General features: G+C 44.7%; 1 protein-coding gene across 1 annotated transcript in view; it reads right to left on the reverse strand.

Annotated features, from left to right (window-relative positions):
* nedd4l (NEDD4 like E3 ubiquitin protein ligase) overlaps positions 1-13,837 on the reverse strand; it is a 441,756-nt gene extending 427,919 nt beyond the window's left edge. The window contains exon 1 of the mRNA XM_041209743.1: positions 13,514-13,837. Within this exon, the coding sequence (XP_041065677.1) occupies positions 13,514-13,558 (45 nt within the window). The 5' untranslated portion in view covers positions 13,559-13,837. The remainder of the gene's footprint in view (positions 1-13,513) is intronic.
* Between the last annotated feature and the right edge of the window lie 331 nt (positions 13,838-14,168).

Here is a 14,168-nt window from a genome sequence, read left to right on the forward strand (position 1 = left end):
TTTTAACACTCCACCCTGCTCTCTTGCCCACATGTCTGTCCTTGGCTTGCTGCATTGTTCCAGTGAAGCCCAACGCAAACTGGAGGAATAGAACCTCATCTTCCGACTAGGCACTTTACAGCCTTCCGTACTGAATATTAAATTCAACAACTTTAGGTCTTGAGCTCCCTCCTCCATCCCCACCTCCTTTCTGTTTCTTCCCCCTTCCTTTTGTTTTTTCCAATAATTTATATAGATTTTTCTTTTCCCACCTATTTCCATTATTTTTAAATCTTTTATGCCCCCCCAACCCCACTATAGCTGTACCTTGAGTGCCCTACCATCCATTCTTAATTAGCACATTCGTTTAGATAATATCACCAACTTCAACACCTCTGTGTTCTTTTGTCTGTGACATCTTTTGATTATCTGCTCCTATACTACTTGCTTGTCCCTACAACTATAACCCCCCCTCCACTTCTCTCCCCCAACCCAACCCCCAACAACCCCCCCCCCACCTTAAACCAGCTTATATTTCACCCCTCTCCTTGGATTCAGCTTGTTCTGTTGAAGAGTCATGAGGACTCGAAACGTCAACTCTTTTCTTCTCCGCCGATGCTGCCAGATCTGCTGAGTTTTTCCAGGTAATTCTGTTTTTGTTTCGGATTTCCAGCATCCGCAGTTTTTTGTTTTTATCATTGTTTCATTTTAATCTAAATTAATGGGACCTGTAATCTCATTGAGCATCACGAGATTCGTTTTAACATTGTTTCCCAAGTGACCCAATTGGTGCCATTCTGGACTGACCTTCCCTTGCTTCCTGACCCACCCTCTCATCGAAGGTCCTACTTCCTGACTCACCCTTTCACTGCTTCCCTCTCTTGGTCTTGCATTACCGGTCATGATCTGGATCCAATCCGAAGCCAGAGCTCTGATGTTGTGGAAATGCAAGTGCCAATAATACAGGGGCTGGGGCTGCTATAATCTATGTCTTTTTTCAAAAAATGCTCCTGCTAGCTGGTGCCCTCTCCTGAACCCTCGCTGTGAGCAAGGGCCCAGGAGAAGAGCAGTGATGCTGGAGCAGCTTCAACAGTCATTTGAAAAAAAAAAGCATGAACTGTAACAGCCCCAGCTCAGCACTATCACAACGTCGGATCAGATCTGGAATGGTAATGCAAGTCCAGGTGAGGGAAGCAACGAAAGGGTGAGTCAGGGAGTGAGAGGTATGGAAGGAGAGTGCATCGAGGAGCGAGAAGAGGCCACAACTCGGAGGGTTGGGGAGGAGGAGATGCCGCAACTTGGCGTGTCGGGGAGGAGGGGGATCTGCAGGAACCAAGAGGTTCATGAAGCAGGAATGGCAGCGAGCAGGAAGCACTAAGTAGAAAGTTGCTATATTTTTAAAGAAAATTTTAATTTTAAAAATATAAAAGTTATTTCATTTACCAATGTAGGAATTTAGCAGTCTAAGATATTGCAACTTAGAGGGTATAATGTTTTAACATTTGTTTTTTTGCTGGTAAGGAAGGTCCAACAGAACCTAACTACAGTTTTAACATTGATTCCTATGGGAACTAATGTTTCACTCTAAGACATTTCACTTAAAGGAGTGATTTGCAGACATGCAACCACAACTTTAAACGAGGACTCATTGGATGGCAAAGACGGAGGACTGCAAAATGTTTCAGAATGAATGATCTAATGTAGGCCAAATGATCTTTTACATCCATAATTATCTTATGATATTGTGATATTTCATTGTTCGACTGCCAGTCCAATGTACTGTCATGATTGTTACAGACTTTCTGCAGTTTAACATTGTCAAAACCAAAGAGATCCTGTTCAGCTAGCTCTTTGTTCCATTTTCCTTCCCTGCTGATTCACTCCCACCTTTAGTCACTTTACTCTTTCCCAACTCCTAGTCTAATTACATTCCCAACCTGCCCCTGCAACACCTTGGTACATTTTAAAACATGCTTACAACATAATGCATGTGCAAATTGTTGTTTCATACATTCACAGTAAGCAGGTGTAATATGTTAAATGTAAAACTGCAAACCACTCCAGAGTGGGTACCTAATTGGTAAAATGGTTGCCAAGGTGATGAGACTGATTCCATTTCATATTGCTACTGGTAGAACTTCATCTTATGTTATCAGTATACAAGGAAATGCTCCGTTCTTTGCAGGGCACTACTTGCACTTCAGCACAGATTGAATGTGTCAATATAACTCATGAACAATGTTGTCATCAAATAAAAACAAATCATTTATAGCAATCTTAGGAATTACTCAATATCTTTATTGCATAATAAGCTTAAATAAAAAGGATTTGCATTTATTTTGCGCTTTTCACAATTTCAAGATATCTCAAAGTGCTTTCTAGCCAATGAGGTGCTTCTGAAGTCACTATGGTAATGTAGGAAATATGGCAACCAATTTACACACAGCCTACTCCCACAAACAGCAATATGATTATGCCAGATCATCTATTTTCCTGATGTTGACTGAGGGAAATATATTGGCCAGCACACCTAGGATAAATCCCCAGCTCTTCTTTGAAACAGTGTCATGTGTTCTTTTACACATGAGGGAGCAGACAAGAGTAGAAACAGAAAACGCCAGGAAAACTCAGCAGATCTGGCAGCATTTGTGGAGAGAGAAACAGCGTGAACATTTTGTGTCCAATATGACTCTTCTTTGGAACTCAGAAGAGAGGACCTTTGTTTAACACGTCATCCAAAAGGTAACACCTCTGACAGTGCAGCACTCCCTCAATACTACACTGGAGCATCATCCTAGATTTTGGTCTTCAAATCTAAGCAGTTGGAATCAACCATCTGACTCAGAAGTGAGAGTACTGCCAACTGAGGGACATGAACACTAATTTAATGCATAGATAATACATTAGATTAACTGAATGCCGCAGAACTAAAATTTTAACCATTCCCTTTGATCAAGCTTTTGGTCAGTTGACCTAAAATCTCCTTTTGTGGTTCAGCCATACTTTGTTTCATAATGCGCCTGTGAAGCGCCTTTGGGAATTTCATTAAATTAGAAGCACTATATAAAGTTCATAAAAGCACCCAATCTTTGTGGTCCAATGACATTAATTTCAATCTTAAAATAGTCTTTTTTTTCACGTCAAAAGGAAAGTGGAACCACAACAGCTGGAAACTGTCTAATATTTATCGTTCCTAAGGGTATGTTTTCAGGATACAAGCACACATTTGATAAATAAATCTGAATGATGGATTCTCCAACCCAAGTCTCCTCTTTATTCTTGCAACAAAGATATAGACGAGCACGATGGTCCAATCGGGTAAACACATTTGTGTCTGTGCACACATTACCTGGAATCTGGCAAAAGTGCAGCTTTTATAGAATGTGCAGCTGTATCTTTACAAACGCATATAGATTCAAAAATTACAAGTTGATTGGGGGTCACAGTAGGGAAACTGAAATAGAAAGGGAATGCAGTGCTTCCTTTCTTTTTCACCTGAATAAAAGGTGGGATTTATGCTTAGATTGCTTGAATGAGAAAACTGCAATTCTATGAGGAAGGAATCTCAACATAAAGACCTCTTTTAAAGTACATCATACCTATGTCCTAACAACAAAACTTCAGTTAACAATGATCAAGTTCCAGCATTCCTTTAGGAAGTTGTTCAATTAAACAGGAAGGTGGGATTAGAAAGGGCACCTGGGTGTCCTCGGGCTGGCATGGACAAGATGGGCAGAATAGCCTCCTTCTGTGTTGTAACTTTGCTATGGTTCTAAATGCAACAGGGTCCCAGTCTGAAATTCTATACAACAATTCCAGCTAAAATATGTGTTTGTATACAGAACTTGGTTGATCATCCATGCTTTCATCAACTCCATACTCCACTATTCCAGTGCTCTCCTACCAAGCCTGCATTTTTCAATAAATTTGAGCCCATCCAAAAGGCCTTTACCCATATGACCTTTCTTCCATCATAAGGTCAGAAATGGGGATGTTCGCTGATGATTGCACAATGTAAAGCACTATTTGCAATACTCCTCAGATACTGAAGCAGTCCATGTCCAAATGCTGCAAGGCTTGGACAATATCCAGGCTTAGGCTGACAAGTAGCAAGTAGCATTCGCACCATACAGGCTCCAGGCAATGACCATCTCCAACAAGAGAGAGTCTAAACATCAGCTCTTGACATTCAATGACATTACCATTACTGAATCCCCTATCAACATCCATTGACCAGAAACTGAACTGGACTAGCCATATAAATACTGTGGCGACAAAAGGAGGTCAGAGGCTCAGTATCCTGTGGTGAGTAATTCACCTCCTGCAAGTCAGAAGTGTGATGGAATACTCTCCCCTTGCCTGGATGAGTGCAGCTCCAACAACACAAGAAGCTTGACACCATCCAGGACAAAGCAGCCCGCTTGATTGGCACCACATCCACAAACATTCACTCCCTCCACCACCGACACACAGTAAAAGCAGTTTGTAGCATCTACAAGATGCACTGCAGGAACTCACCAAGGGTCCTTAGACAGCATGTTCCAAACCCACAACTGCTACCATCTAGAAGGACAAAGAAAGCAGACACATGGGATCACCATTGCCTGGAAGTTCCCCTCCAAGTCACTCACTGTCCTGACTTGGAAATATATCACCATTCCTTCCCTATCGCTGGGTCAAAATCCTGGAGCTCACTCCTTAACAGCACCTACAAAACATGGACTCCGACACAACATGGACTGCAGCAGTTCAAGAAGGCAGCTCACCACCGCCTTCTCAAAGGCAATTAGGGATGAGCAATAAATGCTGGCATAGCCAGTGACATCCACTTCCCATGAATAAATAATTTTTTAAAATTCTAACATGCAAAGTCCCATTCACACATCACTCCAGTACTCACTGCCCTGCAAAGAACTCTGGCCACCAATGCTTCAATTTTAAAATGATCATTTCTGTTAACAAATCTCTCCATGGCCTCATCCTTAATCTCCACCAGTCAGACAACCTTCCAGGAACTCCACATTCTTCCAACTCTGCCCTTGCATATCCGCCACTTCCCATGTCCCATCATTGGTATTGTGCCTTCAGCAGGGTACGAGCTTCAGAATTTCCTCCCTTTATTTCTCCACCTCTCTCTTCACCTTTGTGGTGTATTTTAAACTGAGCCACCTGCCCTAATATTGCCTCCTTTGTCTTAGCTTTAAAAGGCATGCAATTATATTCTGGTGAAGGACCTGAGAATGTTTTAGTACATTGAAGTGCTGCATTTATGCAAGTTGTTGATGTTGAGAACAAGTTCTGACTCAGCTTTAATGCCACTCATAATTGAGTATCTTGCTAAGATTCCACACAAGGAATAGTCACTTGAATAAGGCATCTAAGAAATGTCGGTACCCATATAACAAGAACACGAAGAGAGTGCCTCAATTTCAGCATTGAGTTTTTAAATACATAACTGCTCAACCGTGCATCTAATGTACTACTTATACACACACACTGTACAACTAACGGGTAATGCCGCACATCACTCATACGATCACTCAATAGTACCAGTCTTTTATACTCATATCACTCACATGATGATTCAACAGTACTGCCTGGAAAAGTAACACCAAATAAATCAGAAGTCAATTTTTTCACCAATGCATACGCAATTTATTTTAGAGGAAGGAAAAGTCTGGAATTTCCACATTTCTCCTCTAATCCACAAGCAGCTCCAAATTCAGGATTCAGTGCTGGTCTTCAAAAATTAAAAAAAATACAAGGACCTTCCTGCTAAAATCTCCTGGTTGAAGCAACATCAATGTATCAGCTCATCCTAGGTATAAAATGGAAATGGAAAACAAAAGTAATTTTTTCCCACTTCACAAACCCTCGACAGGGTAGGTGTTGAGAGGATGTTTGTTTCCCTTCGTGGAGGAGTCTAGAACTAGGGGCACAGTTTAAAAATACAGGGTCTCCTATTTAAGACAGAAATGAGGAGGGATTTTTTCATTCAGAGGATTGTTAATCTTTGGAATTCACTATCCCAGAGGGGCCAAGGTAGAAGCGTTCACGTCGTTGCCCTGTTTCAACCAATTCTACCACCACCAAGCACAGCAAGTAGTGTATACAACATTTTCGTACCGCTGATTTGATCAAGTGCTAACATCATGCCTGAAAAAAGAAGTCATCAATGTCAGAAACACGGATCTTTTTCAAGACCGGCATTGACTGTTAAATCTGCTGTTGAAGGGTTCTCTGTAGCTAAACAAACATCCTCGCTACATTATGCGATGAGTTGCAGTGTGATGTCCTCTGCCTGCAGGAGACACAGTGAAAGTGAGAACAACCGCCCAAAAATACCAGGAATGTTCCTGGTTATTGAAAGACCTCATCGACAATATGGCAGTGCTGTATTTGTTAGAGCTGGTTCAGTTGTAGAAGCCACTTCTAAAACAGAGGAGGACAACGTTGAAATTCTAACTGTAGAGCTGAGCAAAGTAGTAGTGACCTCAGTGTACAAGCCACTGGCACAGGTTTCAGCTTCTCTAACCCTGTACAGTAAACCACAGATCATCATTGGAGACCTTAATAGCCACAGTACCCAATGGGGGTACAAGGAGTCTAACAACGATGGAGAAGCAGTCGAAGAATGGATGGACGCTAACCAGCTTAGACTCATCCACGATCCTAAAGTGCCAGCCTCCTTCCACAGTGCCCGCTGGAAATGTAGTTATAACTCAGATCTTGCCAGTGTCAGCAACGCCATCGCTGGCCTCTGTAAGAAGCTTGTCACAGACCCAAAACCAAAGACACAACACCGTCCTACTGGTATCCAGGTAAATGCAGCAGTGTTACCAACCGTCGTACCATTCTAAAGGCGCTTCAACTTCAAGAAGGCTGATTGGAACGACTGGACCACAAGGTTAAACGCATTAAACCATTACCTGAGCACTACAAAAACAGAATTACCTGGAAAAACTCAGCAGGTCTGGCAGCATCGGCGGAGAAGAAAAGAGTTGACGTTTCGAGTCCTCATGACCCTTCGACAGAACTTGAGTTCGAGTCCAAGAAAGAGCTGAAATATAAGCTGGTTTAAGGTGTGTGTGTGGGGGGGGCGGAGAGATAGAGAGAGAGAGAGAGAGAGAGAGAGAGAGGTGGAGGGGGGGGGTGTGGTTGTATGGACAAACAAGCAGTGATAGAAGCAGATCATCAAAAGATGTCAACGACAATAGTACAATAGAACACATAGGTGTTAAAGTTAAAGTTGGTGATATTATCTAAACGAATGTGCTAATTAAGAATGGATGGTAGGGCACTCAAGGTATAGCTCTAGTGGGGGTGTTTTTTTTTATAATGGAAATAGGTGGGAAAAGGAAAATCTTTATAATTTATTGGAAAAAAAGGAAGGGGAAAACAGAAAGGGGGTGGAGATGGGGGAGGGAGCTCACGACCTAAAGTTGTTGAATTCAATATTCAGTCCGGAAGGCTGTAAAGTCCCTAGTTGGAAGATGAGGTTCTATTCCTCCAGTTTGCGTTGGGCTTCACTGGAACAATGCAGCAAGCCAAGGACAGACATGTGGGCAAGAGAGCAGGGTGGAGTGTTAAAATGGCAAGCGACAGGGAGGTTTGGGTCATTCTTGCGGACAGAACGCAGGTGTTCTGCAAAGCGGTCGCCCAGTTTACGTTTGGTCTCTCCAATGTAGAGGAGACCACATTGGGAGCAACGAATGCAGTAGACTAAGTTGGGGGAAATGCAAGTGAAATGCTGCTTCACTGGAAAGGAGTGTTTGGGTCCTTGGACGGTGAGGAGAGAGGAAGTGAAGGGGCAGGTGTTGCATCTTTTGCGTGGGCATGGGGTGGTGCCATAGGAGGGGGTTGAGGAGTAGGGGGTGATGGAGGAGTGGACCAGGGTGTCCCGGAGGGAGCGATCCCTACGGAATGCCGATAAGGGGGGTGAAGGGAAGATGTGTTTGGTGGTGGCATCATGCTGGAGTTGGTGGAAATGGCGGAGGATGATCCTTTGAATGCAGAGGCTGGTGGGGTGATAAGTGAGGACAAGGGGGACCCTATCATGTTTCTGGGAGGGAGGGAGAAGGCGTGAGGGCGGATGTGCGGGAGATGGGCCGGACACGGTTGAGGGCCCTGTCAACGACCGTGGGTGGAAAACCTCGGTTAAGGAAGAAGGAGGACATGTCAGAGGAACTGTTTTTGAAGGTAGCATCATCGGAACAGATGCAACGGAGGCGAAGGAACTGAGAGAATGGGATGGAGTCCTTACAGGAAGCGGGGTGTGATGAGCTGTAGTCGAGATAGCTGTGGGAGTCGGTGGGTTTGTAATGGATATTGGTGGACAGTCTATCACCAGAGATTGAGACAGAGAGGTCAAGGAAGGGAAGGGAAGTGTCAGAGATGGACCACGTGAAAATGATGGAGGGGTGGAGATTGGAAGCACAATTAATAAATTTTTCCAAGTCCCGACGAGAGCATGAAGCGGCACCGAAGTAATCATCGATGTACCGGAGAAAGATTTGTGGAAGGGGGCCGGAGTAGGGCTGCAACAAGGAATGTTCCACATACCCCATAAAGAGACAGGCATAGCTGGGGCCCATGCGGGTACCCATAGCCACACCTTTTATTTGGAGGAAGTGAGAGGAGTTGAAGGAGAAATTGTTCAGCGTGAGAACAAGTTCAGCCAGACGGAGGAAAGTAGTGGTGGATGGGGATTGTTCGGGCCTCTGTTCGAGGAAGAAGCTAAGGGCCCTCAGACCATCCTGGTGGGGGATGGAGGTGTAGAGGGATTGGATGTCCATGGTGAAGAGGAAGCGGTTGGGGCCAGGGAATTGGAAATTGTTGATGTGACGTAAGGTGTCAGAGGAATCACGGATGTAGGTGGGAAGGGACTGGACAAGGGGAGAGAGAAGGGAGTCAAGACAACGAGAAATGAGTTCTGTGGGGCAGGAGCAAGCTGAGACGATCGGTCTACCGGGGCAGTTCTGTTTGTGGATTTTGGGTAGGAGATCTTTCTCCGGTACATCGATGATTACTTCGGTGCCGCTTCATGCTCTCGTCGGGACTTGGAAAAATTTATTAATTTTGCTTCCAATCTCCACCCCTCCATCATTTTCACGTGGTCCATCTCTGACACTTCCCTTCCCTTCCTTGACCTCTCTGTCTCAATCTCTGGTGATAGACTGTCCACCAATATCCATTACAAACCCACCGACTCCCACAGCTATCTCGACTACAGCTCCTCACACCCCGCTTCCTGTAAGGACTCCATCCCATTCTCTCAGTTCCTTCGCCTCTGTCGCATCTGTTCCGATGATGCTACATTCAAAAACAGTTCCTCTGACATGTCCTCCTTCTTCCTTAACCGAGGTTTTCCACCCACGGTCGTTGACAGGGCCCTCGACCGTGTCCGGCCCATCTCCCGCACATCCGCCCTCACGCCTTCTCCTCCCTCCCAGAAACATGATAGGGTCCCCCTTGTCCTCACTTATCACCCCACCAGCCTCTGCATTCAAAGGATCATTCTCCGCCATTTCCACCAACTCCAGCATGATGCCACCACCAAACACATCTTCCCTTCACCCCCCCTTATCGGCATTCCGTAGGGATCGCTCCCTCCGGGACACCCTGGTCCACTCCTCCATCACCCCCTACTCCTCAACCCCCTCCTATGGCACCACCCCATGCCCACGCAAAAGATGCAACACCTGTCCCTTCACTTCCTCTCTCCTCACCGTCCAAGGACCCAAACACTCCTTTCAAGTGAAGCAGCATTTCACTTGCATTTCCCCCAACTTAGTCTACTGCATTCGTTGCTCCCAATGTGGTCTCCTCTACATTGGAGAGACCAAATGTAATCTGGGCGACCGCTTTGCAGAACACCTGCGGTCTGTCCGCAAGAATGACCCAAACCTCCCTGTCGCTTGCCATTTTAACACTCCACCCTGCTCTCTTGCCCACATGTCTGTCCTTGGCTTGCTGCATTGTTCCAGTGAAGCCCAACGCAAACTGGAGGAATAGAACCTCATCTTCCGACTAGGCACTTTACAGCCTTCCGGACTGAATATTGAATTCAACAACTTTAGGTCGTGAGCTCCCTCCCCCATCTCCACCCCCTTTCTGTTTCCCCCTTCCTTTTTTTTCCAATAAATTATAAAGATTTTCCTTTTCCCACCTATTTCCATTATAAAAAAAAACACCCCCACTAGAGCTATACCTTGAGTGCCCTACCATCCATTCTTAATTAGCACATTCGTTTAGATAATATCACCAACTTTAACTTTAACACCTATGTGTTCTATTGTACTATTGTCGTTGACATCTTTTGGTGATCTGCTTCAATCACTGCTTGTTTGTCCATACAACCACACCCCCCCCTCCCCCTCTCTCTCTCTATCTCTCCGCCCCCCCACACACACACCTTAAACCAGCTTATATTTCAACTCTTTCTTGGACTCGAACTCAAGTTCTGTCGAAGGGTCGTGAGGACTCAAAACGTCAACTCTTTTCTTCTCCGCCGATGCTGCCAGACCTGCTGAGTTTTTCCAGGTAATTCTGTCTTTGTTTTGGATTTCCAGCATCCGCAGTTTTTTTGTTTTTGTTTTTATACCTGAGCACTACAAACTGTTTGCAAAAGCTGTCCAGAAAACAGCCAGAAGGAAGATCCCCCAAGGTTGTAGAGTACACTACATCTCTGGTCTCACCAAGGAGAATGCTGAACTCTACTGGGAGTATGTCTCAATGTTTGAATCTGACCCTTTCTCAGAGGAAACAATATCTACTGGTGAGAGGGTGATGTTAAGTATCCCTCAAGAGCGTCAAAACACCTGGGACACCTTGATAGAGACAACAGATCTTACAAACAACAGCAAGAAGGCATGATCTCTCATATGCAAATTTGGAGGCAATCCCAAGACTGCTACCCAACATGCAAATGTGTCTGCAAACCAAGTTGCACATCAGTTGCTCCTAAATGGAAAAATCAACAAGAAATAACCAAGAGCACAACTAGATAGGAAGAAGTACAGCGATGACCCTGGCTTCACTGGACCATTCACCACGGAAGAGCAGGAAACTGGTATATCTAGTCTAAAACACGGGAAAGCAATTGGTCTTGACAACATAGCAACAGAGCAGATAAAGCATTTTGGACAGCAAGCAAAGAAATGGCTCCTACAATTGTTCAACCACTGCTTGGCAACACACAAGCTACCTAATATTTGGCAGAAGGCACATGTAATAGCACTATTAAAGCCCAGAAAAAATCCCTCAGATCCTAAGAGTTTTCGGCCAATTTCACTGCTTTGCCACACCAATAAGCTGTTTGAACGCCTGATACTCAATAGGATAGCACCAACTGAAGATGAGAAGATCTTTCCAGAGCAAGCAGGTTTCTGCCCCGGCAAATCAACAACAAGCCAACTGCTCAACCTCACACAACATATCGAAGATGGTTTTGAGCAAGGGATGATAACAGGTGCTGTTTTTGTAGACCTGTCAGCAGCATACGATACAGTGAACCATAGACGTCTCCTCTGCAAGATCCTAGAGATGACAAAAGATATTTACTTAACAGAGCTGTTAGAAAACATGCTTCAGAATCGCTGGTTCTATGTTGAACTAGGCGGGAAGCGCAGCAGGTGGCGTATTCAGAAGAATGGTCTTCCTCAGGGAAGCGTGCTTGCACCACTGCTGTACAACACCTACATGAATGACCAACCTATAGATGGTGTCACACACCGTTTTATATATGCTGATGAATTATGTATCACTGCCCAAAGCAGTGATTTTAACACCATGGAGAAAATGCTTTCTGAGGCCTTGGAGGGACTAACATCCTACTATGAAGAAAACCACCTTTGAGCAAATTTGTGCATTCCACCTCAGAAACCGTGAAGCCAAATGCCAGCTTAAGGTAACCTGGTGTGGAGCAACACTGACACATTCCGAGCACCCTATCTACTTAAAGAGTCACCCTTGACAGATGCCTCACCTTCAAGAACCACATCAAAAAGACAAAGGCAAAAGTGAGCACACGAAACAACATCCTGAATAAGCTCACTAACACAAAATGGGGAGCAAGCTCGAAAACATTACGAACTAGTGCACTTGCTCTTTGCTATTCCACTGCCAAATACGCCTGCCCTGCATGGGAAAGATCTACTCATGCTAAGAAGATAGATGCCATTCTGAATGCAAGCTACCGACTTATCACAGGTTGTTTAAAACCAACAAATACCAACAGCCTATATATCCTGGTGGGTATCGCTCCCCCTGATATAAGAAGAACGGTAGCCAGCAAGAAAGAGTGACTCTGTCAAACATCGGATGAGAGGCACCCGCTACATGGTCATACACCTATACCCAGCCACCTAAAGTCAAGGAAGAGCTTCATGAACAGTGTTGTCCCATTACAATCAACCCCATCTGAAGCCCGCATCGCCTTGTGGCTCACCAGTCTTGAACAACCCCCAGCAATGGAAATTCTACCCAATGAAAGCCTTCCCCCAGGAGCTAATTGCAACTGGGCAACCTGGAAGTGCCTTAACAGACTTAGGACTGGTGTAGGTCGTTCAAAGGTGTCACTAAGCACTGTTGCAGATCTTGCCAAATTCAACAAGGTGCAAAAACGTGTCCAGTTCTGGACACGATAAGGCGACTATCCCAGGGAGCAGCGGAGGCTGGGTCATGGAATATATTCAAGGTAGAGCTAGATAGATTTTTGATTTACAAGGATTTACAGCAGTCCTGCCACATCCAGTCATGACTGATGCTGGACAATTAAACAACTCACTGGAGGAGAAGCCTTCACAAATATCCCCATCCTCAATGATGAGGGAGCCCAGCACATCAATGCAAAGGTAGTCAAGGGAGTCAAGGATTATGGGAGAAAGGCAGGAAAGTGGAGTTAAGGCATCAGGTCAGCCATGAATTTATTGAATGACTGAGCAGGCTCGATGGGCCGAATGGCCGTCTCCGCTCCGATTTCTTGATTATGATCAATCCCTTCTTTATGTTAACACAAACACATCTTACTGACTGCTACACGCTATTCCTATTTCGAAATGAATGTGGAATAAAACAGGCCAATAACTGAACAATTCTCATCACTTCAATTTTGTCAAATCCCAACACCACAACTAAGCGGAGGTACAGAGTGTCATTTGTGTGCAGAAAGTGGTTACCGACTCAGTTCATAAATTCCCACATTCTTTTCGGTTCTACCACAACAGAAGTGAAATCTTCAAAAGAAAAACAAGTTCCTCATCTACCCCATAAACAATGAATAATTGTCGTCGGTTTTCAGATCAAATGTGAAAGTAGATGCATCTTAAATGGGAGAGGATTGTTTATGTTTTGTGCTTCGAAAGTAGGAATAAATACACAGAAAGCTTGTGTCCGAATGGCTAACAACATTACACCAGCTGGGACTGGCTTTTCTATACTTGACTATCACCACAGGTTATGGAAACTCTACAGTACTTAATACTCATTTCAAGTCAGAAATAATATACATTTATAAAAAAAAAGTAGTACTCACTTCATCTTCTGAAAGTCCATAAATTGTATCGATTTGCGTCGCCATAGAACCAAAACGGAAAAAGGGACAAAGGGAGGGAGGAGGAGGAGGGGGAAAGTACCACACAAACACACACTGGACAAGCTTCCCGAAAATACCTGCTTACACAAAAAAAGCCACTCCGAGAAGGATTACCCTTATTAAACCGCCCTGCAAAAGCGACAAGAAAGTAGTCGCGCGGCCAACACACCAAAATATGTACCAAGAATATCCCAAACAATCAATAGCTCTTTTCAAAAGCAAACAAAATTCGTTGCCTCCAAATCCCTTTGCAGAGAAACTCGAGACATGCGCGCTCGCTACATTGTGACATCCACGCCCATGGCTCAACCAAGCTCACTGGTTTGATTGACGTCCCCGCCAGTCCAATCAGCGACGCGAACTGGCCCTCGCCCAGCCAACTGCGTGCCCCGATTCCGTCCTGAGGCGGAAGGGTGGACGGGGCTCAAGGCTGCCAAGTTCGGTTGAGCGGGAGTTCCCTAGTTCATGTTACAGATTGTTGCAGGAGGTGAGGGTTCCATTATTTTAGGCTCTCTTCATGTTCTAAGGAATACACACATGCCCCAATGTTTTCCTTTCTGTTGAAGATCTCGATCGGGGCGTACATGAGGTTTCC

The sequence above is a fragment of the Carcharodon carcharias genome, chromosome 1 (assembly GCF_017639515.1).
Source record: "Carcharodon carcharias isolate sCarCar2 chromosome 1, sCarCar2.pri, whole genome shotgun sequence".
Taxonomy (NCBI): domain Eukaryota; kingdom Metazoa; phylum Chordata; class Chondrichthyes; order Lamniformes; family Lamnidae; genus Carcharodon; species Carcharodon carcharias.